The 25,846-nt window shown below is 37.5% G+C and overlaps 2 protein-coding genes and 1 long non-coding RNA gene across 12 annotated transcripts in view; 2 read left to right on the plus strand and 1 right to left on the minus strand.

Moving 5' to 3' along the window:
* Window positions 1-25,846, minus strand: part of FAM133A (family with sequence similarity 133 member A) — a 72,700-nt gene that overhangs the window by 22,366 nt on the left and 24,488 nt on the right. For 2 of the 7 annotated variants that reach the window (XM_086386939.1, XM_086386934.1), the window contains exons 1-3: window positions 23,385-23,517; window positions 22,536-22,605; window positions 889-975 (exon numbers count right to left, since the gene is read on the minus strand). Coding sequence is in view for 2 of the 7 variants with exons in the window: in XM_086386941.1 (XP_086243067.1) it covers window positions 929-975; window positions 22,536-22,605; window positions 23,385-23,549 (282 nt within the window). In the remaining 5 variants the exon portion in view is untranslated. Of the gene's footprint in view, window positions 1-888; window positions 976-22,535; window positions 22,606-23,008; window positions 23,624-25,846 lie in introns of those variants that run through there. The other 5 variants (XM_086386941.1, XM_086386940.1, XM_086386936.1 and 2 more) reach the window with 4 other exon arrangements.
* LOC147340970 (uncharacterized) overlaps window positions 23,606-25,846 on the plus strand; it is a 229,203-nt gene continuing 226,962 nt past the window's right edge. For 2 of the 4 annotated variants that reach the window (XR_015158569.1, XR_015158572.1), the window contains exon 1: window positions 23,755-23,895. This is a non-coding gene — a long non-coding RNA (uncharacterized LOC147340970). Of the gene's footprint in view, window positions 23,896-25,846 lie in introns of all 4 variants that reach the window. The other 2 variants (XR_015158571.1, XR_015158570.1) reach the window with 2 other exon arrangements.
* On the plus strand, window positions 23,887-25,461 carry NAP1L3 (nucleosome assembly protein 1 like 3). Its single transcript, XM_086388842.1, is given in 3 exon segments — window positions 23,887-24,440; window positions 24,442-24,479; window positions 24,482-25,461. Coding segments are annotated over 3 exon segments (1,494 nt in total). The 5' UTR covers window positions 23,887-23,964.

Here is a 25,846-nt window from a genome sequence, read left to right on the forward strand (position 1 = left end):
TAGGAAGTCAGCTGTTTTTACCTAGACTCCCCTGAATCTTTTTCACCCTTTGACAGACACTGAAATAATCTGCCTATATCATTGTCTGAATCAAGAACTTGAAGATCTCAGTACATTTTCTTGATTTACTTCAGACTCAGTAACTCTAGATAACTGTTTTTCTCTATTGAACAAGTCAATTCTAACCCCAAATTGCTGAACAGCACTGAATGTGAGAACACAGATTACTTATGTAATCCTTTAACTCTTCTGATAAGCAGGCCTATCAAAATTTTGTAATCTATTTGGCTGATCTACTCCAAATTGTTTTAGCATGAAATTTCTCATCTTGAAAATAAATTTGATATCCTAAAAATTAGAGAAACATCTAAAACGTGTATCTGCCTGAGAGTGCTCAGTCATGTCTGGCTCTTTGCGACTCCATGGACTGTAGCCCACTAAGCTCCTCTGTCCATGAGATTTTCCAGGCAGGAATACTGGAGTGGGTTGCCATTGGCTCCTCCAGGGAATCTTCCCAACCCAGGGATCAAACCCGAGTTTCCTGCGGCTCCTGCATTGGCAGGCAGTGGTACCACTGAGCTACCTGGGCATGCTATATGTGTACAGCATGCTGAAAAGGAAGAAAACTTGCCTTTCATCAGCTTGAATTACTGGATTATAGGTTCTATAAGGAAAAGATTTGTATGTACTGTGTTCACTACTGAAGCTCTTGAAAAACACATTAGTATAGAAACATGCTATTGTATCACTTAAACCAATGAAAACCACCTTGAGGCTTTTTCACCTCAACCACTCCGTGGGAACAATTTTCATTTTCTATCTTAACTTCATCAATCAGCATCAACTGACACATTGGATTACTCCCTCCCTCCTCCTTGAAACACTTACCTCAAATGGCTTCCAAGACTACAAACATTCAATTTTTCTCTCACTTTCCCAGCTGCCTTTTTCCAATCTCCTTTTCAGGTGCTTCCACTTTGACCAAAGATAAGAAATGAGATAATATTTGTTAAAGTCTTTGCATAATTTGGCAGCAAGTTTTAGGTTATAGAACTAAAACTTAAAGTAACAACAACAACAAAAAGTAACCAAATTTGAAGAGGTGTGCTGACCAGAAGAAAGGGTTCTTTTATTCAGGCAAAGTAATAACTCTCATTAGAAGGTTATGATTAGCACTTTCTCACCATTATAGTTATTTATTCAATTGCAAATATCCACTATAAACAACTCCAGATTATTTGCTGCTTTTATACTTTTCCTACCTATGTATTCCTATGTTCACCTAATGTATTCCTTCCTCATTGCCTATTGATATTCCTCTACCCTGAAGGAAATCTTTGTTCTTAATCCCAATTTCTTTAAACAAAATTCTGCCCAAACACCTGGACTCCTATTTTATATTTCTATAGTGCTTTGAAAAGTATAAAGCAAATTAATAAAAGAGAAATATTGGGATACATTTTATGAAATAATTTAACAACTCCAAACAGTCTAAGGAACAAATTAATTTTTCTACCTTCTTTAGTGTCCCTAAACTTTGATGACCAATACAGACTGAAGAACATAACCATTTCTGATAGCAATAATAGCTATTATTTTAAGACGCTAAGTTAGTGTGATGCCTGTATCCATGGGAGTCTCCAGGATCTTTTCACGTTGTCTGCAAATATGTTGTGTGAGGCTTGAGTTTTTTTTTTTTTTTTTCATATACTTCAACCAAAACATTGCATCACAAAAAATTGAATGTAGACATATATATGAGAATTATTAAGTCAGCATAAAAGAGATTTGAAAAATGTTAAACTAATACAACTCTGTTCATTAGATGTTTTTAATTTTGAAGATATAATTATTTTTCACACAATGTTATCTAGTTAAAATTTAATGGTCTTATTATTGGCATTTTCAAATGGATTAATATTTTAAAATTTCTGTTTAGTTTTTAATACCATACGTATCAATAGCTATTATTTATCAGATATTCTTTACCACATAAACAAATGCTCCTTGGGGTTCTCAGTAATTTCTAATAGTGTAAGGGGATCCTTAAACCAAATGGTTTGAGAACTATTCCTCTAGGAAACTTTTCTCAAAATATGTCCACTGATTATCTGCATCAGAATTATTAATATCTGTGATACTTGATAATAATATAGGTTTCTGTACTCCATATAAGTCCTACTAAATCATAACTTCTGGGGTCATGAACGTATTTTTAACATGACCCTCAGGTAATTATTAAGTACATTAATGTTAGAAAAATTTAATAAAGAGGTATATCGACTTTGGAGTCTGATGGATTCAAACTCTAGTTCTGCTACTTCTTGTTTGTCATCCTAACCTATACCACTTTCTGCCAACCAATTTCTTACTCTTACTTTCCCCTCACTCCCATCTCTTGAATCCTCCTCCAATTGCACATCATCAATTAAATACTTCCTCATTTCCAGAGTAAGATGGAAAATTTGTATGCAAGAGGTATTTAGGGGCAGCAATCTGGCTCTGAGTGAAAGTTGCTGTTGTTGTTGTTCAGTCACAAAGTTGTGTCCAACTCTTTGCAACCCCATGAACTGCAGCACACCAGGTTTCCCACCATCTCCTGGAGTTTGCTCAAACTCATGTCCATTGAGGCAGTGATGCCATCCAATCATCTCATCCTCTATCATCCCCTTCTCTTCCTGCCCTCAATCTTTCCCAACATCAAGGTATTTTCCAGTGAGTCAGCTCTTCTCATCAGAAAAAGTTAGGGACTTAAAAGTTGCATTTTCATAGGAAGCACATTGCTTCTACTTAAGATTGTCTCACTTGGAGATGTGGAGATGATAAGAATTTGGAAGGGGGTTATACTGCCTAGGCTGTGCCTTGGCATCAACACTTACCTATTTGCTTCTGCTCTTGAACAGGGAAGACTTCAAAGGATTCTACTTTCTTTTCCTCACTTTGGGGCACACAGTACAGTGAAGATGGCAGCCATTTTGTCTTCCCTTGGTGCTGCCCCTGTCTGTTATCCTAACAAACCTTCCATCCACTTCCTCAATCCTTGCTGTGATTTGAATACACAGTTCTGACTAGAGGTCTGAAACTGATTATGATGTCATTATAACAGAAACCCAACAGAAATCATGAATTTTGCCCAGCTGTGAAAAATCGCTTTAAGAACCCCAGGCTTATTTAAATATAGCAAATTTTTTTTTTGGAAAACAGTGCAATTCAAGATAAAGTCCACTAATGCTCAAGCTCAGAATCATATAGGCTGTTTTTTTTTTTTTTTTTTTAATGCAGAGTCCTAGGCTTCATCCCAGGCTAAGTGTTATCAGAGTCTCTAAGTCCCACAAACGTGTAATTTTAATAATTTCCTCAGGTTATTATGGTAAAAAGTCCAAAAACCATTCCATGAGGAAATTTCAACAATAAAAATAAGAGAAACATAAGTGTATTTTGTATAACAACTTAGTTCCTTTGTTGATTGCAAATAGATAAATGATGTTACCCACATGCTTTTCCATACAGTCATAATATTTGCTTCAATTTATGTAAAACTTTATACTATTTTATCAGTGTGCCAGTTGTACCTGGATGAGGGAGGCTAATTCACACTAACTAAAGTCCATGATATCAATGCATAAATCAGATGCTCATGCATTAGTTTATAACTGGAAACATTGTAAACACAGGGTTGTTCAGTTTGATAACCAGCATCCTGAATCCATTAGATAAAACATGTACAAAGTACAAAATTCAAAGTACATATGAACCTGAAAATCATTAAAAAATGACTCAGTAGATATTCTTAATGATTACTGCCTCAAGATTTAATCTGATCTACCTAGACATGGAACAACAGACTAGTTCCAAATAGGAAAAGGAGTAGGTCAAGGCGGTATATTGTCACCCTTCTTATTTAACTTATATGCAGAATACATCCTGAAAAACACTGGGCTGAAGGAAGCACAAGCTGTAATCAAGATTGCCGGGAGAAATATCACTAACCTCAGATATGCAGATGACACCACCCTTATGGCAGAAAGTGAAGAAGAACTAAAGAGCCTCTTGATGAAAGTGAAAGAGGAGAGTAAAAAGTTGGCTTAAAGCTCAACATTCAGAAAACTAAGGTCATGGCATCCAGTCCCATCATTTCATGGCAAATAGATGGGGAAACATTGGAAATAGTGGCTGATTTTATTTTTCTGGGCTCCAAAATCACTGTAGATGGTGACTGCAGCCATGAAATTAAAAGATGCTTACTCCTGGGAAGGAAAGTTATGACCAACCTAGAAACCATATAAAAAAGCAGAGACATTACTTTGTCAACAAAGGTCTGTCTAGTCAAGGCTAGTTTTTCCAGTAGTCATGTATGGATGTGAGAGCTGGACTATAAAGAAAGCTGAGCACCGAAGAATTGGTGCTTTTGGACTTTGGTGTTGGAGAAGACTCCTGAGAGTCCCTTGGACTGCAAGGAGATCCACCCAGTCCATGCTAAAGGAGATCAGTCCTGGGTGTTCGTTGGAAGGACTGATGTTGAAGCTGAAACTCCAATACTTTGGCCACCTGATGCGAAGAGCTGACTCATTTGAGAAGACCCTGATGCTGGGAAAGATTGAGGGCAGGAGGAGAAGGAATGACAGAGGATGAGATGGTTGGATGGCATCACTGAGTTTATGGACATGGGTTTTGGTGGCCTCCAGGAGTTGGTGATGGACAGGGAGACCTGGTGTGCTGCAGTTCATGGGGTCACAAAGAGTCGGACACGATTGAGCGACTGAACTGAACTGAACTGAACCAATATCCACCATTAGGTGGGCAACTAAAGTATTCCAATCTGATAATCAGGGCACTCTCTTTCCTAGACATTGCTGGAAACATGCAGCTAGTTCTCTGATTTTCCCTAATGCATTTTTTTTTCTTTCTGATAATTCAGTCTTCCATTAATTGATTAGATTTTACCTTTTCAATTTATGTTCACATTCTATTCATGCCTCCCCGGAACTCAACCAAAACTTTTAGGTGTCCAAATTAAATTATCTACTAGAAGCAGTCCTTTGGGTTACTTTTGCAGGTGGCTTATCTTACTGTGGCTTCTAATTTTTCTCAACTTCACCTTGAATTTTTGACACCATTATACTGAAAAAGGCAAAACTATTTAAACAATTAAAAAAAAAAAAACAGTGGTTTCCAGGGATGCGGCTGTGGGAGAAGGAGATGAATAGGCAGAGCACAGAGGATATGTAGAGCAGTGAAAATACTATGTATGATACTATAATGGTGTATACATGTCACCACTGTTGTTCTGTTGTTTAGTCACTGTCATATCCAACTATTTTGCAATCCCATGGACTATAGCCTGCCAGGTTTCTCTCTCCATGGGATTTCCCAGGCAAGGATACTGGAGTGGGTTGCTATTTCCTTCTCCAGGGGATCTTCCTGACCCAGGGATTGAACCCACACCTCCTACATTGGCAAGCAGATTATTTTACAATTGAGCCACTAGGGAAGCCCATATACATCACCATGCCTTTGTCCAAACCCATAGTATCTGCAATGCCAAGAGTCTACCCTAAGGTAGACTTTGGGTGATTATAATGTATCAGTGTAGGTTCATTTTTGGTAAAAACAAACGAAGAACATACAACCTGGGTCTTTTCCTGGGATGGGAAGATACCCTTGGAGAAGGAAATGGCAACCCACTCCAGTATTCTTGCCTAGAAAATTCCATGGACATAGGAGCCTGGCAGCTACAGCCCTTGGGGTTGCAAAAAGTCAGACACAACTGAGTGACTGAGCACACACACACATGAGCATGTGGAGGGCAGAGTGCAAGGAAATCTCTGTACCTTTCTCTCAATTTTATTGTAAACCTAAAACTTCTCTAAAAAATAAAGTCTTAATGTTGATGTATGGCAAAACCAATACAATATTGTAAAGTAATTAACCTCCAATTAAAATAAATAAATTTATATTAAAAAATAAAAAACAATGTTCTCTAAAAAAACACATTCCAAATGAAATTACTATAAATGATAAGTATGCCATACCATCTTTCTCAAAAGATGTTCAGTTATACTAGTATTTCCATCTTTTAGCATCTTTAATCTTTTTTTTTTAATCTTATCTTCACTTTCTAAGGAAATGGGATGATTCCTGTTCTACCAATACAATGCAGTTCTTCTATGAGTGCTCATTCTTACCCACAGATGTTTTTTTTTTTTTTAATTAAATATTTTTTAAATGTATTTTTTTACAAGCTAATAATTAACACATATTTTTTTGTTAAGATTGTAATCTATGATCATTTATCTACGAAATTCTTTGTTCAGGCCTTATAGATTGTGAAAATGTTTCAAAAGAGCAACTTGAGGGAAGCTAACCTTGTTGTTATTTCAAAGTTATGAAAACTCAGTATGAAACTTTTATTTTAAAAGCATGAGTTGTAAAAGGCAGAACAGTAAAATTAGTAGTAAAATGAAAGGATGTGTACTAAATTGAGAAGGATCTTGGACTTAGAAAAGGGTTGCAATGCTAAATCTTAGCTTTACTAGTTATATAACTGTAGGCTAGTCTTTTAGCCTCTGTGAATCCAGTCTTCACATTGGTAAATAAAAAAAGTTGTCTCTAAAAAAAAAAAAAAAGTTGTCTCTATTGTATGGCTTTGGGTGAAAATCAAATATAGTCTTATAAGTGAACATACTTCAAACAGTTAAATGTTACAGGCTGAAATAATTTAATATTTTTAGAGTTGTTAGTATTAAGAATTATCATGATATCATGAGGACATAAATGGAGGCCCTGTGACAAATTTTGAAATTCAGGTATATCTGAATGACATCTCTCTCTCTCTTCCTCATGCACATACACAAACAAGCACACAATGGTAAAGTTTTAGGAGGGTGCTATAAAAAATACAGACTGCTATGCAAATATTGTGCATCACATATACCCCACTTGCATACATATTATTCTTTACTCTTTTTTTTCTGTCCTGTCCCTCTTCTACCCTGCCCAATTCTAGTTACCTTTCTTTAAAGAAAATCTGATGTGGTCACTCCCTAAAATTTATTTAATTGAACTTGAATTCCTTAGTTTGGCAGAATGACCCTGATCCTGACCTGCTTCTCCAAACTCATTTCTCCTTAACTCTTCCTCTTATTTTCTCTTTTTCTTCCATGTGTCACTGAAATGCCTATGCTTCAGCAACAGAAAATACCTTACTACTTCTCAAATATATTTCCTAATTCTTTGTACAAACATTTTGTTTCCTTTGCCTAGAATACTTTTGCTTTAACCTCCAACTTTCCAGATCCTCCTAGTGGGAAACAAGTTCTTTATCCCTATGTTACTATGGCATGTTCACTAGTTACTTCAGCCAATATTTATTGAGTGTTTACTATGCACCCAGCACTGTGCTAAAAAATGCTGGTGACATTATAATATAGCCATGGTCCCTCACAGATTTTAGGAATGTTCATTTTAAATAAATAACCTACAAATAACTATATAATTATATAGTTACATATAACAAGTAGTTATAAGAAATTAACTACACATACACATACGTATACACACACACACACCTATGTACAAGGGCTTTCCTGGTGGCTCAACTGGTAAAGAATCCACCTGCAATGCAAGAGACCTGGATTTGATCCCTGGGTTAGAAAGATCCCTAGGAGGAGGGCATGGAAACCCACTCCAGTATTCTTGCCTGGAGAACCACCTAGGATAGAGGAGCCTGGCAGGCTGCAGTCCATGAGGTGACAAAGAGTTGGACATGACTGAGTGATGAAGCACAGCAAAACTATATATTTATAACTGTTAGAGTGCTATAAAGAAAATAGAAAGGGTTTTATAACAGCACATAACTAGTACTTAGTCAATGGGATCAGGAAGATCTCTCTCTCTGAAAGTGGGAATTAAAATAAGACCTGAAAGAAGAATAGTCATTAATCAGATAAAGAGGATGAGGATTATTAATTCAAGGCAGAAGGAAAAAATATATGAAGGTACTGAGGCACAAATGAGCTTGGTTCTTTTAAGAAACAATAGGCCAATATGACTGGAAAGTAATGATTAACAGTGATGGTGCCATGCGATGATGCTGAGGAAATGGGCAGGAGCATGATCATGAAGCTAGTGGAGGTGATGGAATACCAGTTGAGCTATTTCAAATCCTGAAAGATGATGCTGTGAAAGTGCTGCACTCAATATGCTCCCAGCAAATTTGGAAAACTCAGCAGGGGCCACAGGACTGGAAAAGGTCAGTTTTCATTGCAATCCCAAAGAAAGGGAATGCCAAAGAATGCTCAAACCACGGCACAATTGCACTCATCTCACACACTAGTAAACTAATGCTTAAAATTCTCCAAGCCAGACTTCAGCAATACATGAACAGTGAACTTCCAGATGTTCAAGCTGGTTTTAGAAAAGGCAGAGGAACCAGTGATCAAATTGCCAACATCTGCTGGATCATCAAAAAAGCAAGAGAGTTCCAGAAAAACATCTATTTCTCCTTTACTGACTATGCCAAAGCCTTTGACTGTGTGGATCACAATAAACTGGAAAATTCTGAAAGAGATGGGAATACCAGAGCACCTGACCTGCCTCTTGAGAAACCTGTATGCAGGTCAGGAAGCAACAGTTCGAACTGGACATGGAACAACAGACGGGTTCCAAATAGGAAAAGGAGTACATCAAGGCTGTACATTGTCACCCTCCTTATTTAACTTCTATGCAGTGTGAATCATGAGAAACACTGGGCTGGAGGAAGCACAAGCTGTAATCAAGACTGCTGGGAGAAATACCAATAACCTCAGATATGCAGATGACACCACCCTTATGGCAGAAAGTGAAGAGGAACTAAAGAGCCTCTTGATGAAAGTGAAAGAGGAGAGTGAAAAAGTTGGCTTAAAGCTCAACATTCAGAAAACGAAGATCATGGCATCCAGTCCCATCATTTCATGGCAAATAGATGGGCAAACAGTGGAAACAGTGTCAGACTTTATTTTTCTGGACTCCAAAATCACTGCAGATGGTGACTGCAGCCATGAAATTAAAAGACGCTTACTCCTTGGAAGGAAACTTATGACCAACTTGGACAGCATATTAAAAAGCAGAGACATTACTTTGCCAACAAAGGTCCGTCTAGTCAAGGCTATGGTTTTTCCAGTGGTCATGTATGTGAGAGTTGCTTCAGTCATGTCCGACTCTGTGTGACCCCATAGATGGCAGCCCACCAGGCTCCCCCATCCCTGGGATTCTCCAGGCAAGAATACTGGAGTGGTGAAACCACTTAGCAGCAACAGCAGCAGCAGCAGTTAGGACTTGGTGCTTTCTCTGGCTGGGGAACTAAGATCCTGCAAGCCAGGTAGTGCATTCAAAGAAAAAAAAAAATAGGGAAAGAAATTAGACCCTTGCTTCATGCTAAGCCATATATAAAAACTTAACTCAAAATGGATCACAGACCCAAATTTAAGAGCTAAAATAAGTAACTTATAGAAGAAAAAAGATAAAATTTTCATGACCTTGAGCAGGGCAGAGATACAATACTGAGGGTGTGACCCATAGAAGACAAACTTGATCAATTTGAATTTATCAACTTCTGCTCCTCAAAAGTCACCAATAAGAAAATAAACTTAAAAGCGACAGACTAGTAGAAAGTATTTGCAAATCACAGATCTAATAAACAGCTTGTAGATACACAGCCACGGCTGGTCCAGGGGCTACTTTCTGCTGCCTGAGTGCCTTGTCTATAGTGGTAGGGGGTGGGGGGCCTTAGGCTTGGCCTCCTACAGGGCTCATACAGCTAGTTTCTGGATTCCCACAGGAAGGAGCTCTTTCACAAGACCAACAAACACCACTTTTTACATGGACTAGCCCTGGAAGGGATGCTCCTGTGCAGAAAGTCCCTTTAGTCAGGGTTACTGGTAGCTTTTGGAGCACCTTATTCTGCACCAGCTTTAACTACTAGGCTCTGAATGGAGACCCCAGCACCCAGAACTTTGGCCTCTGTGAGAAGGAGTCTGCTATTCAGGCTGGGTTGTTTGGTTCTTTGAGCTTCTGTATGTTTAATTTCTGGGTATTTTTTTTTTTTTTTTGAGAATTTGAGGAGGTAGGGGATTAAAAGAGAAAGGCATATTAAAAAAATAATAATAAAATAAGCTTGTATACAGAGTATTTGAATAACACTTATGACTCAATAATTATTAGGAAGAAAAAACAAATTAAAAATAGGCAAATAATTTGATTCAACATTTTGTGAAAGAAGATATGAATGGATTAAAAGGATATGAAAAGATATGCAACACCATTAATCATTAAGTTAATTTACTCGCCAAGTCGTGTCTGACTCTTTGCATCATCAATCATTAGGGAAATGTAAATCAAAATACCAATTAGAAACTGCTACATATCCACTGCTGCTACTACTGCTGCTTGCTAAGTTGCTTCAGTCGTATTTGACTCTATGCAACCCCATAGACGGCAGCTCACCAGCCTCCCCCATCCCTGGGATTCTCCAGGCAAGAACACTGGAATAGGTTGTCATTTCCTTCTCCAATGCATGAAAGTGAAAAGTGAAAGGGAAGTCGCTCAGTCGTGTCTGACTCTTTGCGACCCCATGGCCTGCAGCCTACTAGGCTCCTCCGTCCATGGGATTTTCCAGGCAAGAGTACTGGAATAGGGTGCCATCGCCTTCTCCAACATATCTACTAGAATGGCTAAAATAAAAAAGACCAACGGTATCAAGGTTTGAGGATGTAGAGAAAGCAGACCAACTATGCATTGTTGGTGGGAATATAACATGGTACAGACACTTTGGAAAACATTTTGACAGTTTTTTAATAAGTCAAACAAAATTTTCCCACATAATAGCCATTTTACTTTATGGCCTCTAATGAGAATAAATAAAAATATATGTCCACACAGAGGCATGTTGTCACTATTCATAGAAGCATTACCCATAAAAAGAAAATAAATGGAAAAAATGTAAATGTCCAGCACCAAGTAAATGAATGGGAGAAGGCAATGGCACCCCACTCCAGTACTGTTGCCCGGAAAATCCCATGGATGGAGGAGCCTGGTAGGCTGTGGTCCATGGGGTCGCTAAGAGTCAGACACGACTGAGTGACTTCACTTTCACTTTCCACTTTCATGCATTGGAGAAGGAAATGGCAACCCACTCCAGTGTTCTTGCCTGGAGAATCCCATGGACGGAGAAGCCTGGTAGGCTGCAGTCCATGGGGTTGCACAGAGTCAGACATGACCGAAACGACTTGGCAGCAGCAGCAGCAGTAAATGAATGAAAAAAATGTGCTATATTTACACAATGGAATACTATTCATCACTTAAAAGGAACAAGTTGATACATGCTACAACATGAATACACCTTAAAAGTATGCTCAGTGTAAGAAGCTAGGCACAATGGACCATGTATTATAGTATTCCATTTATATTAAATGTACAGAAAAGGCAAATTTACACAGAAAGAAAACAGAAGAGTATTTGCTTAAGCCTGAGGATGGGAGAAGAGATTTACTGCTAATGGGTTTCACAGAATTTCTGGATGATGGAAAAATTTTAAAACTGAATTGTGATGATTGTTGCACAATTCTATTAATCTACTAAAATCATTGAATTATACACTGAAAAGAATAAATTTTATAGTATGTATTGAAATGTAGTATGAAAAAGTGAAAGTATTTTTGCCTAGAGAATTCCATGGACAGAGGAGCCTGGCAGGCTACAGTTCATGGGGTCGCAAAGAGTCAGACATGACTGAATGACTAACATTTTCACTTTTTCACTTTTTCATACTAAATTCAAAAAAATCTGTTTTAAAAAACACAGGGATGTTTTAAATGGAAGAACTTGGTGGATTTCCTTTATGGAACCTACATGACTTTTGTTAGGCTTAACTCTATGTACTAATTTTCATAATTTCTCCATTTACACTAACACTACTTACAAAAAAATGAATCACAAGCCTGTATCTCCAGCCCCAATTGCTAATACTTTTCCCAGTTCTGGTTTCATATATCCAGTTATGTTTCTGACTACTTCCTGCTAGGAAGAAAGGCAATGCTGAACAATGTACAAACTAATGCAAAAATGCACTCATTTCACACACTAGAAAAGTAATGCTCAAAATTCTCAAAGTAAGGCTTCAACAGTACACAAACTGAACTCCAGATGTTCAAGCTGGATCTAGAAAAGGCAGAAGAACAAGAGATAAAATTGCCAACATCCACTGGATCATAGAAAATGCAAGAAAACTCCAGAAAAAACATCTACTTCTGCTTCACTGACTACACTAAAGCTTTTGATTGTGTGAATCACAACAAACTGGAAAACTCTTAAAGAGATGGGAATACCAGACCACCATACCTGCCTCCTGAGAAACCTACATGCAGGTCAAGAAGCAACAGTTAGAACTGGACATGGAACAATGGGCTGTTCAAAATTGGGAAAGAATATGTCAAGGTTGTGTATTATCACCCTGCTTATTTAATTTATATGAAGTGTACATCATGCAAAATATTGAGCTGGATGAAGCACAAGCTAGAATCAAGAATGCAGGGAGAAACATCAAAAACCTGTTATGCAGACGACACCACCCTTATGGCAGAAAGCAGAGAGCAACTAAAGAGCCTCTTGATGAAAGTGAAATATGCGAATGAAAAAGCTGGCTTAAAACTCAACATTCAAAAAGCTAAGATCATGGTATCTAGTCCCACCACTTCATGGCCAGTATGGGGAAACAATGAAAATAGTGACAGACTTTATTTTCTTGGGCTCCAAAATCACTGTAGATGATGACTACAGCAATGAAATTAAAAGATGCTTGCTCCTTGGGAGAAAAGCTATGACAAACCTAGACAGCATATGAAAAATCTAATACATCACTTTGCTGACAAAGATCCATATAGTCAAAGCTATGGTTTTTCCAGTAGTCCAATAGTCATGTATGGATGCTTGAGTTGGACCATAAAGAGGGCTAAGTGCTGAAGAATTGATGCTTTTGAACTGTGGTGCCAGAGAAGACTCTTGAGAGTCCCTTGGACAGCAAGGAGATCCAACCAATCCATCCTAAAGGAAATCAGTCCTAAATATTCATTGGAAGGACTGATGCTGAGGCTGAAACTCCAATACTTTGGCCACCTGATGTGGAGTCAATCATTGGAAAATATTCTGATCCTGGGAAAGATTGAAGGCAGGAGGAGAAGGGGATGACAGAGGTTGGGATGGTTGGATGGAATCACTGACTCAATGGACAGGAGTCTGAGCAAGCTCCAAGAGATGGTGAAGGACAGGGAAGCCTGGTGTACTACAGCCTATGGAGTCGCAGAGTCGGACATGACTGAGCAACTGAATAACAAAAACTTTCTGCTAACTCCACTTCTCTACCTCAATAAGACTTCCTTCTCAAATTTTCCATAACTATGTTATTACTGCTTTTTGTATCTTCTCATACCCTTAGTACCAATATATAACATCTCATTATGATACGTTTTACTTATTAATATAATTGCACTTTTGATAATTCATGCTTTTATTTTTTTGCTAGTAAATTAAACTGTGACCTACAAAGGCAACTTTCAATGTTTTTTTTTTTCCCCTACATTCTCAAAACAATCATCACAGTGCTAAGTATAGAGAAGGTGATCATTAAATGGATGTTTCAATTTAAATTAATAATTCACATTCTTGCATTCATTTATCCTAAGTTTATGAGCACCTACTATGTGTAAGGCACTGGGTTCACTGTCATCAAGGAAGCAAATAAATATATGATACATAATCTCTCTTATGAAGGCATGTATAATCCAGCTGTGCACGTGAAGATTTAGCGATACAAGACTACCATTCAGAAAAGATGTCAAGAAGCAATGCATGATTAAGAGAAATGAGGAAACAAAATCAGTGATTCTGGGATCAGAAAAAGAGCTAAACTGGGTCTTTAAAGAGATAAAATGTTTCTTTTTATTTAAATCATAGAGAGGTTGAGAATATTTCAGGCAGTAAAAATGGACTAAGTGAGAAGGAAAGAAATGAGAATTCAAGGTTTATGTAGAGGATTGGGGAGAAAATTAAGTTTAAAAAGTTGATTAAGGTCAGAAATTGAACAGCCATGAAGGTCTAATTTAGTTTTCCAGACATAATTCTTTTAAAATAGCCATTTACTGAGCACTTAATATGTGACTGGTGGTTTACATACATACATACATAGCTGGCAATTGTTGCATGTTGGATACTGGGCATCCATTTCCTCATTCTCCTAATACTCTGATTTTCTCTTGAGAAGAATCTAATGGGACTATAACTAGAAGCCTTACCCTATTGTAGTGAAAGGGCAAACAATTAAATTGAAAGTGACTGAAGTTTCAGTTTATCTTATCCTAAACCATGATTAGACTACTTTGGTTATGAGGTCCTGTGTTTTTGCCTTCCTAGGTATCCAGAGATACTTCAGTTCCTGCCTGTTTCCAGACCTGACTCACCAGTCTTCAACAGATTCTGTGAGACCTCGTTATTTTCCAATGAATTAAATTTTGAGTCAAACAGCCAGAGTTGTTTTATATTGCTTGTAACTGAAAAGTCCTAAGTGACATATTATTATTAGGAATTAGTTGGGCTTTCCTCATGGCTCAGATGGTGAAGAATCCGCCTGCCAAACAGGAGACCTGGGCTCGATCCCTGGGTCAGGAAGATTCCCTGGAGAAGGGAATGGATCTCCACTCTAGTATCCTTGCCTGGAGCATTCCATGGACAGGGGAGTCTGGCAAGCTACCGTCCATGGGGTTCCAAAGAGTTGAACATGACTGAGCAACTAACATTTTAATTCACTGTTACGAATTAGTTATGTATTATTTTCCACTTTTCATTGATAAAGAGAATGTGGGTTGGTGAGATTAAGTAACATTCCAAGGCCATACTAGCAACTGGTAAATATGTGTATGATTGACTCTAATCTAATTCTAAAAAATTATTTACCAAGACTCAAACCCAAGTTTGTCTGACTTCAAAACTGTTGTTTCTTTTTTTCCCTTTACCACTCTGCCTTTCAATGAAGATTCACTGCAGAGTTTCAAGAAGGGTAGAATATGATGAAAACGGCATTTTAGAAGGGTTAGCTTCACAATAGAATATAGGCTAGAAGGGAAGGAAGAGAGCTTGAGGTAGGGAGATAGATGACAAGGATGAGGTAAATGACTCAGATGGAAAATAACAGTGGTCTGAAACAATGAAATCACAGAATGCATGAGAGTACAGAAGGGAATAGTAAATAGAATACTTTATCAGTTGTCATAGCTATATCTCTAAAATGTGCATCCTATCAGTTTATACTATTGTATAATGACTTTGGTTCTGTGGTTTTAAATTTCAATACAGTAAGCATATGTCTTTTTACTGAATTAAACAGAATCTCATAGTAAGCATATTATAAACTTAGACACAAATTCATATCATTTGTAGGTAAACTATATATACATCACTTGTAGAAAAAAAATGCACTTTGTCTAGTAATTTTATGATCAAGCAATATTTTATGGCTTTAAATTCTTTCAAATCATCAGAAAGCCACAGGAAGGAAAGGATGTCACAAAATCCAAACAGTTATTTGTAAGGGTTGGCCTAAGTTTTCCCCACAAAGTTAAAAATAAATGGCTCAGAAGAATGGTTAGTCTACTCATGGTCTTCACTTTCCAGGCAACCTGAGCCTCTAGAAGCAAGAATCCTTTTCTGCATTAAAAATAGCTGTACATGGGGAGAAGAGAGGAGAGCGTGAAATGTATGAGAAGAGTAACATGGAAACTTACATTACAATATATAAAATAGATAACCAACAGGAATTTGTTCTATAGCTCATGAAACTCAAACAGGGGCTCTGTTTCAACCTAGAGAGGTGGGATGGGTAGGGAGATGGGAGGGAAGTTCAAAAGGGAGGGGATATATGTATACCTATGGCTGAATCATGTTGAAGTTTGACAGAAAACAACAAAATTCTGTAAAGCAATTATCCTTCAATAAAAAAATAAACTAAAAAAACAGCTGTACAAGTCAATAGGATATGAGTTTTGAAATAAGTGGAATGGAAACGATTTGAATGAAAGAAATGTATACAGATCAGGCTATATGAGCGTGGCTCAAGCAAAAGCTACTTCTTATTTTGCAAAAGCAATAATTGGGACAGTACTCAAGCTCTTTGTATAAACCTTGTTTGACTAATAAAATACAATGCAAATTTCATTTAAACAATGTTATTCATTGTCACTGCAATTTTTTTTTCTTTTTAGTTATAAAAATAATATGTGCTCATTGTTTAAATTCAAGAAGGAACACACCTCAACATAATAAAAGCTATATGTGACAATTCCACAGCAAACATTATCCTCAATGGTGAAAAATTGAAAGCATTTCCCCTAAAGTCAGGAACAAGACAAGGGTTCTCACTCTCACCATTACTATTCAACATAGTTTTGGAAGTTGTGGCCATAGCAATCAGAGAAGAAAAAGAAATAAAAGGAATACAGATTTGAAAAGAAGTATAACCCTCACTGTTTGCAGACGACATGATCCTCTACATATAAAACCCTAAAGACTTCACCAGAAAATTACTAGAGCTAATCAATGAATATAGTAAAGTTTCAGGATATAAAATTAACATGCAGAAATCCTTTGTATTCCTATACACTAAAAATGAGAAAACAGAAAGAGAAATTAAGGAAACAATTTCATTCACCATTGCAATGAAAAGAATAAAACACTTAGGAATATATCTACCTAAGGAAACAAAATACCTATATACAGAAAACTATAAAACACTGATGAAAGAAACCATGGAGGACACAAATAGATGGAGAAATATATCATGTTCAAAATGGAGAAAAGACAATATCATAACAAGTGGTGCTGGGAAAACTGGTCAACCACTTGTGAACGAATGAAACTAGAACATTCTCTAACACCATACCCAAAAACAAACTCAAAATCGATTAAAGATCTAAACGTAAGATCAGAGTCCATAAAACTCCTAGAGGAAAACACAGGCAAAACACTCTCTGACATAAATCAGAGCAGGATCCTCTATGACCCACCTCTCAGAGTAGTGGAAATAAAAGCAAAAATAAACACATGGGACCTAATTAAACTTAAAAACTTTTTCACAATGAGGGAAAGTATAAACAAGGTGAAAAAACAGCCTTCAGAATGGGAGAAAATAATAGCAAATGAAGCAACTCACAAAGAATTAATCTCAAAAATATACAAGCAACACCTGCACCTCAATTCCTGAAAAATAATTGACCCAATTAAAAAATGGGCCAAAGAAATAAACAGACATTCCTCCAAAGAAGACATACAGATGGCTAGTAAACACATGAAAAGATGCTCAACATCATTCATTATTAGAGAAATAGCGATCAAAACCATAATGAGGTACCATTTTACCCCAGTCAGAATGGCTGCAATCCAAAAGTCTACAAGTGATAAATGCTGGAGAGGGTGTGGAGAAAAGGGAACCCTCTTACACTGTTGGTGGGAACGCACACTAGTAAAGCCAATATGGAGAACAGTGTGGAGATTCCTTTAAAAACTTGAAATAGAACTGCCATATGACCCAGCAAACCCACTGCTGGGCATACACACCGAGCAAACCAGAATTGAAAGAGACACATGTACCCCAATGTTCATTGCAGCACTATTTATAGTAGCCAGGACATGGAAGCAACCTAGATATCCATCAGCAGAAGAATGGATAAAAAAGCTGTGGTACATATAGACAATGGAATATTACTCAGCCATTAAAAATAATACATTTGAATCAGTTCTAATGAGGTGCATGAAACTGGAGCCTATTATACAGAGTGAAGTAAGCCAGAAAGAAAAATACCAATACAGTATACTAACGCATATATATGGAATTTAGAAAAATGGTAACAATAACCCTAGATGTGAGACAGCAAAAGAGACACAGATGTATAGAACAGTGTTTTGGACTCTGTGGGAGAAGGTGAGGGTGGGATGATTTGAGAGAATAGCACTGAAACATGTATATTATCATATATGAAACAGATCGCCAGTCCAGGTTCAATACAGGAGACATGGTGCTCAGGGCTGGTGCACTGGGATGACCCAGAGGGATGGGATGGGGAGGGATACGGGAGGGGGCTACATGATGGAAATACATGTACACCCATGGTTGATTCATGTCAATGTATGACAAAACAACTACAATATAGTAAAGTAATTAGCCTCCAATTAAAATAAATAAATTTTAAAAATTAGCAAATGAACACTTTACGTATGATTGTATATCTTTTATAGTTCCTTGAACAACTCTGAGGATAGGGGTGCTGATCCTCTGTGCAGTCAAAAATCTTGTGTATAGCTTTAGTGTGTGCCATAGTATCCACAGCTTTGCATCCTGGGATTCAACTAACTGTGGCTTGTGTAGTACTGTGATATTTATTGAAAAATATGCATGGGTCCATGCAGCTCAAAACTGTTGTTGCAGGGTCAACTGTACTTCAGTAAAATTGTTTTAAAAAGAACTAATTTTTTTACTCAGAAAAAATCTGTCTAGAAGAACTAAGAAAAAAAACCAGTAAGTCCAAAAATAAATGAATTTGCAATGCTTGGCTTCTTAAACATCTACAACAAAAGATAATGCTAGAGCAGTTTTTATTGTGTATTGTGTTTGTATGGCAAGGGGTGGTGGTAGAATTGTGTATATTATCATAACAGGGAAGGTATAAACAGATGTCCAAGAGTCATGTTCAACCTGAAGTAGATTCTGTGTTAACCATCTCATGTAGAACTATGAACATTTAACCCAGCAAAAGAATATCATATAACAATGGAACGGAGATCATATTACTATACAAGTAACAACTATTTCTGTTTTATTGACTATGCCAAAGCCTTTGACTGTGTGGATCACAATAAACTGGAAAATTCTTCAAGAGATGGGAATACCAGACCACCTGATCTGCCTCTTGAGAAACCTATATGCAGGTCAGGAAGCAACAGTTAGAACTGGACATGGAATAACAGACTAGTTCCAAAAAGGAAAAGGAGTACGTTAAGGCTGTATATTGTCACCCTGCTTATTTAACTTATATGCAGAGTACATCATGAGAAACACTAGGCTGGAAGAAGCACAAGCTGGAATCAAGATTGCTGGGAGAAATATCAAAAACCTCATATATGCAGATGACACCACGCTTATGGCAGAAAGTGAAGAGGAACTAAAAAAGCCTCTTGATGAAACTGAAAGAGGAGAGTGAAAAAATTGGCTTAAAGCTCAACATTCAGAAAACAAAGATCATGGCATCTGGTCCCATCACTTCATGGGAAATAGATGGGGAAACAGTGGAAACAGTGTCAGACTTTATTTTTCTGGGCTCCAAAATCACTGCAGATGGTGACTGCCGCCATGAAATTAAAAGACACTTGCTCCTTCAAAGGAAAGTTATGACCAACCTAGATAGCATATTGAAAAGCAGAGCTATTACTTTGGCAACAAAGGTCCGTCTAGTCAAGGCTACGGTTTATCCAGTGGTCTTTTATGGATGTGAGAGTTGGACTGTGAAGAAAGCTGAGTGCCAAAGAATTGATGCTTTTGAACTGTGGTGTTGGAGAAGACTCTTGAGAGTCCTTTGGACTGCAAGGAGATCCAATCAGTTCATCCTAAAGGAGATCAGTCCTGGGTTTTCTTTGGAAGGACTGATGCTGAAGCTGAAACTCCAGTACTTTGGCCACCTCATGTGAAGAGTTGACTCATTGGAAAAGACTCTGATGCTGGCAGGGATTGGGGCCAGGAGGAGAAGCAGATGACAGAGGATTAGATGGCTGGATGGTTTCACCAACTCAATGGACATGAGTTTGAGTGAACTCAGGGAGTTGGTGATGGACAGGGAGGCCTGGCGTGCTACAATTCATGGGGTCGCAAAGAGTTGGACACGACTGAGCGACTGGACTGAACTGAATTGAATTTACAGATAGCCTTATGAAGAAAAATAGCATACTATATATTAGCACTAATACTTAAAATAGAAAAAAATATGGTATTATACATAAATTAAATTCATTATATGAATACAATATTTATTTTCTTTTAGGGACCTGCCATTATAAAATTAACTAATAGACGAAAATAAGCTACAGAAGTAAGTGTGTCTTGAGATACCTAAAGTAGTGCATGCACATCAAAAATAGACCATTGTTAGAAAAAGGCACCTAAAATCTATGGCTTGGTGTGTGTGGGGGTACTTCCAATCATAAACCAGCATAGCTCATTAATATATTATCTTTGTATGAGGTTTTTTTCACAAGTATTTTTTCTCTTTTTACTCTCCCTGTTCCATTCCAAATTTTTCTGTATTGGCATGAGTGATTAAGAAACTAATGCTTGAAAAGCATGTAAACAATGCTCTAAGTAGGTAATTTTAGAATGAAAGCTGTGGTTGAGCCTTATTTGTCCAATATCATAAATTAGAAGAGAGGTATTTTCTAAAAGAGTCACAGTTGTCTTAAATCAAGGCCAAAATTATCTCACCATTAGGATTTCAACCACTGATTAGTTTTTTCTCAATTCAGCATAAAAACAAAGGAAATGAATAAGCAATTCCCAAGTGGACGATAAACATATGAAAAGATATTCAATTTTACCACTAATCAAAGAAATACAAATGCATAATAATAAGAAATTAACTTAGAGATGTTTATTAAAATGTGAATGGTGACTATCAGCATGTTTTGAGTTATTTTAAATTTATTTTTTGGAATTCAACATACTGACTTTCTTCAATCCATATTATTTCTAGAAAATATAAAGTTATTTTAAAAACTGCCTCCTTAGTTATTTACAGATAAATTATGGAGATTGGATCAGGCTTTCCTGGTGGCTCAGATAGTAAAGAATCTGCCTACAGTGCAGGAGACCTAGGTTTGATCCCTGGGTGGGGAAGATCCTCTGGAGAAGGTAATGGCTACCCACTCCAGTATTTCTTGCCTGGAGAATTCCATGGACAGGAGATCCTGGCACACTACAGTCCATGGGGTCACAAAGAGTCAGACGTGACTGAGCACCTAACACTTTAACTAACTTTATGGAGAATGGATCAGAAAACAGAATTCAGAAATAGAACCAAATGATTTAGTTAATATAGTGAAGGTGGCACTTCAAATAAGTGTGAGATAGAAAGATTATCAAATAAGTGATACTCAAAATATTAACTAGCTAATAAAAATACATTAAAAAGTCTGAATCCCAAACTCATTGCTCACTTCAAAATACTAATTCTTGTTGGTACAAAACTTAACATGTATATTAAACCATTAAAGTACTATAAAATATAAGTTCCTTCATTAACAAAATATGTCCATCATTTTAAGGGAAAATAATAATTTGTAGAACAATATTTACAGCATAGCTTCATTGATTTACATCATTGTTTCCATAGTATATATTTTAATTAAAATTATAAAAATGAAAGGATATGCACACAGTAAGTTTTAGTCAGCATTATATCATCATCCTCTACCACATGTGCCTAGCAAATGGCAGGCACAGAAATATAATAGTTGAATGACTAAATAAATGAACTGATGCATTGTTGGTGTAATTGCAAATTGTGATAATTTTTTCTGGAGAGAAGTTTTGCACTATGTATCAAAGAGTAAAATGAACAGGCAGTTTATTTCAGGACTCTCATTTCTAGGAATTCATCATATGACTAATTTTTAAAAGTGCATAGCGTAGGTTTCCGAGATAACTATTTTGTAACAGGAAAAATATGTGTACAAGTAGAGAGGTAGTATAAGTAGCTGCAGTACAATAGGAATCTGGTTAAATTAAGGGAAATATTTCCATGGAATATGCATCTATTTAAAAATGAGATGTTCAACCATTTACTGTGAAAGTATAGTCACAATTGATAAATGAGCAGATTACAAAACACAATATGATGTCACATAGATAAAACATCATATGTAAACACATTTGTATATATTTACAAAGAAAATTCTGGAAGAAAATGTATCAAAATTCTAACAGTGGTTATCATTTGATTAAGATTGTGTTTGTATTATCATTGAAATTCTCTATGCTGTATTTTTCCTTACAATGCTTACATACTTTGACAATCAGGAATAAATAATAAAAGTAAATTCATTTACAAAATAGAAATAAAAGTGTTTCCTAATTTAAAAAAAAATACAACTAAATAAGCACAAATTCTGTAATAAAAAGGAAAGATAAGGATTAATCTAACTTTAATACTTTTCCTCATTTGAAATGAATAATTCATCATATTTTATATTTTAATTTGTTACTTGTAGTCTATGAGCAAGTATAGAAAAGTGAATGTGATTAATTAGGTTATTTTCTACATTAGTATTCCAAATCACCTCTGTGGATTTTTCTGCTTCCATGGAACTAACAATATATCTTCCAATTAAAAGACTACATCTTGTGAATTTTTATTCAAATATAGATAGGTAATTCTTGTCATTCATAAAAATGGGCTAAATATGTTCCTTACCTTTCAATGAAAAGTAAACACTGGTCTTTTTGGTTGTACCAAGGGAGTCGTTCTGTTGCAGAAAAGAATCCTGTAAATAAGAATAACATATACCTGTTTTTAAACTTCATTTTGCAAAAATTTATTCATCTATTACTGGACCTGTAAATCATACTTCAGTATGGCTAGAATTTTACAATGTTAGAAGGAAACTGGTGGCAGATGACATTGTAAAGTACACCCTGACAGAGGATGCAGTTTCATCAGCACAGATTCCCCCTCCCATCCTGCTATTCGTGAAATTAAAAGCTGCTGCACGAAAGTATAGAACAAATCATCTGCTTTTAAATAATACTACCTAACATTTGAATGCCCGACTACAAGGTTGTTAAAAGCATGGAGAAGGACTACGTGGCAAATCACCAGCAAGGATGGGGTCTATTATATGTCAGCTTAAAAAGAGAAATACAGTAAAAATGGTGTAACTGACTCACGGTAACATGGGTTCGCAAACATTGTAGACGGATATAAACCAGGCTTGCCAAACATCACAGACAGCACTTATTAAAGCTGCTACGTGGAATTCAATATGCCTGCTTTCTAGCCCCTCCCCCCTTCGCCAATAAACGACTCCCACTTTTTCCCCAGTGTAAAACTACATGCTCTTAAGACATTCAGATAAAAGAAAGAGAATTTAAAAAAAAAATCCATAATCATACTATCCAATGATGCCATTTGGAGCATTTTCTTCCAATTTTTTAAAAACAGCTTTTTGTCACGAGGCCCCTGACAAACCAAACGGGAATTAAGGATAAGCGGATGGGAGGATACTCCTCTTCCTTTGTTAGGAACCATGACTAGTATTTTTACCTCATATCTAAGCTTTTTTTTTTTTTTTGAAATTATAAATCGATAGAACTTTAAGGGGAAAAAAACGTCTTCAGTGGTGTCTGCCTCAGCAACCAAGGAGCGGCTGGAAAGGAAGGCGGAGCCTAGAGGCGGTGGTGTGCTTGCGCACTTATTGGGCTGAGGCATTGTCAATCAAGGTCAATCAAGTTTGCCCAGCAAATGAGGTGCGAGCTAAAGGCACACTGGGAACTAAATGAACTGGAGGTCTGACTGCGAGGGGAGGGGGCTCAAGATGTAAGCAGCGAAGAGATCTTGGGCTCTCGCAATGCGACATTCAGCTGCGTCACACCTCAGCCGCAGCTGCAGCTCAGAGAGGCCTTCCTTGCCTCCACCACTTTCGCCCAGGCCTCCGCTGCCGCTGCCACCTCTGGTGTAATCACCTCGGCCCAGCCGCGCCCCGCCCAGCGCTCCTGCTGCCTTCACCGCTGCCACCTCCTCAGCCCCGGCTTCCGCCGCCACCACCCAAGCATCCGTGAGTCATTTTCTACCCATCTCTGGGCACGCGGTAGTGACCACCCTAAGAGGTTTGCAGACTTGCAGAATGGCAGAAGCGGATCCTAACAGGGTCTCGGAACCTGCCGCCCAGGGGGTGGATGGAGAGATGGTAGCTATCTCGTCTAGCGATTCTGGGGACGAATCTGACAGCAGCAGTTCTAGCAGCAGCAGTAGTTGCAGAAGCAGCAGTGGCCGCAGCCCCTTTTATAGAAGTATAAGTGTACCTGGGCCCTCCAGAAGTGTGTGGCGGGCTCCGTCAGGTAGAAGTTTCGTGGATCAGCTGCCTCGGGCAGTTAGAAATCGTGTGCAGGCTCTCAGAAATATTCAAGACGAATGTGACAAGGTAGACGCCCTATTCTTAGAGGCAATTCACGATCTCAAACGAAAATATGCCGAACTCAATAGGCCTCTGTACAACCGGCGATTTCAAATCATCAACGCAGAATATGAGCCCACGGAAGAAGAATGTGAATGGAATTTGGAGGATGAGGTATTCAGCAGCGATGAAGAGATGCAGGAAGACTAGTGAGATGCCTGCTTTAGAGGGTGAGGAAGAAGAGGATGACCTGGAAGCAAAACTGAGGTCAAGGGTGAAGAATATGTAACACCAAAAGAAAATTCCGAAGCAAAGACTGAAGAAAAAGCAGAATCCAAAGATGCTCTTGAGGCCAGTCCTGAAGTAAAAGAAGATCCAAAAGAAGCCCTCCAGACAAAGGCAGAAGATAAAGGGCAGACTAAAGCAGCAGAGGCTAAGACGAGGACTCCAGGAAAAGAGGCACCAAAAAGAGTTCCTGAGGTCACGCCTAAAGAAAGAGCTCTTAAAAGGGCTTGCAAAGGAAAGCCTAAAAGAGAAGATCCTAAAGGCATTCCCGACTACTGACTGACTGTGTTCAAGAATGTTGACAAGCTGGGGCCCATGATTCAGAAGTATGATGAGCCCATTCTGAACTTCCTGTCCGATGTTAGCCTGACGTTTTCAAAACCCAGCAGGCCTGTAAGTTACACATTTGAATTTTGCTTTCTACCCAATCCATACTTCAAGACTGAGGTGCTAACCAAGAGATATATAATAAAGTCAAAGCCAGATAGCAATGATCCCTTCTTCTCTTGGGGCTGGGAAATCCAAGATGGCAAAGGCTGTAAGATAGATTGGAGAAGAGGAAAGGATGTCACAGTGACAACCACCCAAAGTCACACAGCAGCTACTGGACAAGTTGAAACCCAGCCAAGAGTGGTTCCTAATGCAGAATTCTTCAATATCTTTAGCCCTCCTGAGATTCCTACTATCGGAAAGCTTGAACCACGAGAAGATGCAATCCTTGATGAAGATTTTGAAATTGGTCAAACTTTACATGATAACGTCATCCTGAAATCAATCTATTACTATACAGGAGAAGTCAACGGTGCCTATGATTTTGGTAAAGATTATGGAAACAGGAAATAACAAAAATATAAGAGGCTGCATGAAAGAATTTTCAGGAATCTCAAATTTCAAGCAGAAGTGAAACAGGTTTATATAGCCTTGAAAAAACCTTCCCTGTAATCTCAACACTAGTATTCCTCATAGTCTTGAGTTTTTGTACTTTCTTGGTAGCCTAAAATATTGTCTTAAATTGTCTTAAATCTCAGTTTATTCTATCTAGCCTGTTGTTGTGTAATATTCTTCAAAACATGTAACTTGCTGTCAGTTATCTAAACCATGTTGTTTGGTGCTACAAAGTTTTAATTTTTGTGAAATTTTTTGTTGTGTTCCTATTACAATATAGCTGTGAAAACTATCAGAATTGTTAACTAAGACAATATTTTCTTGAAATAAAACAAAGTTCCTGAAATATCAATGCAAGTGTTTTTTTTCCAGACCGGAAGACTAAGGCTTTAAACCTGCTTTGTACTAGCTGTTCCTTCATTTGCTACAGAAATACAATATT

This window comes from Bos grunniens, chromosome X (genome assembly GCF_055505025.1).
Source record: "Bos grunniens cultivar Pamir isolate PY7600 chromosome X, Bosgru_T2T1.0, whole genome shotgun sequence".
NCBI lineage: Eukaryota > Metazoa > Chordata > Mammalia > Artiodactyla > Bovidae > Bos > Bos grunniens.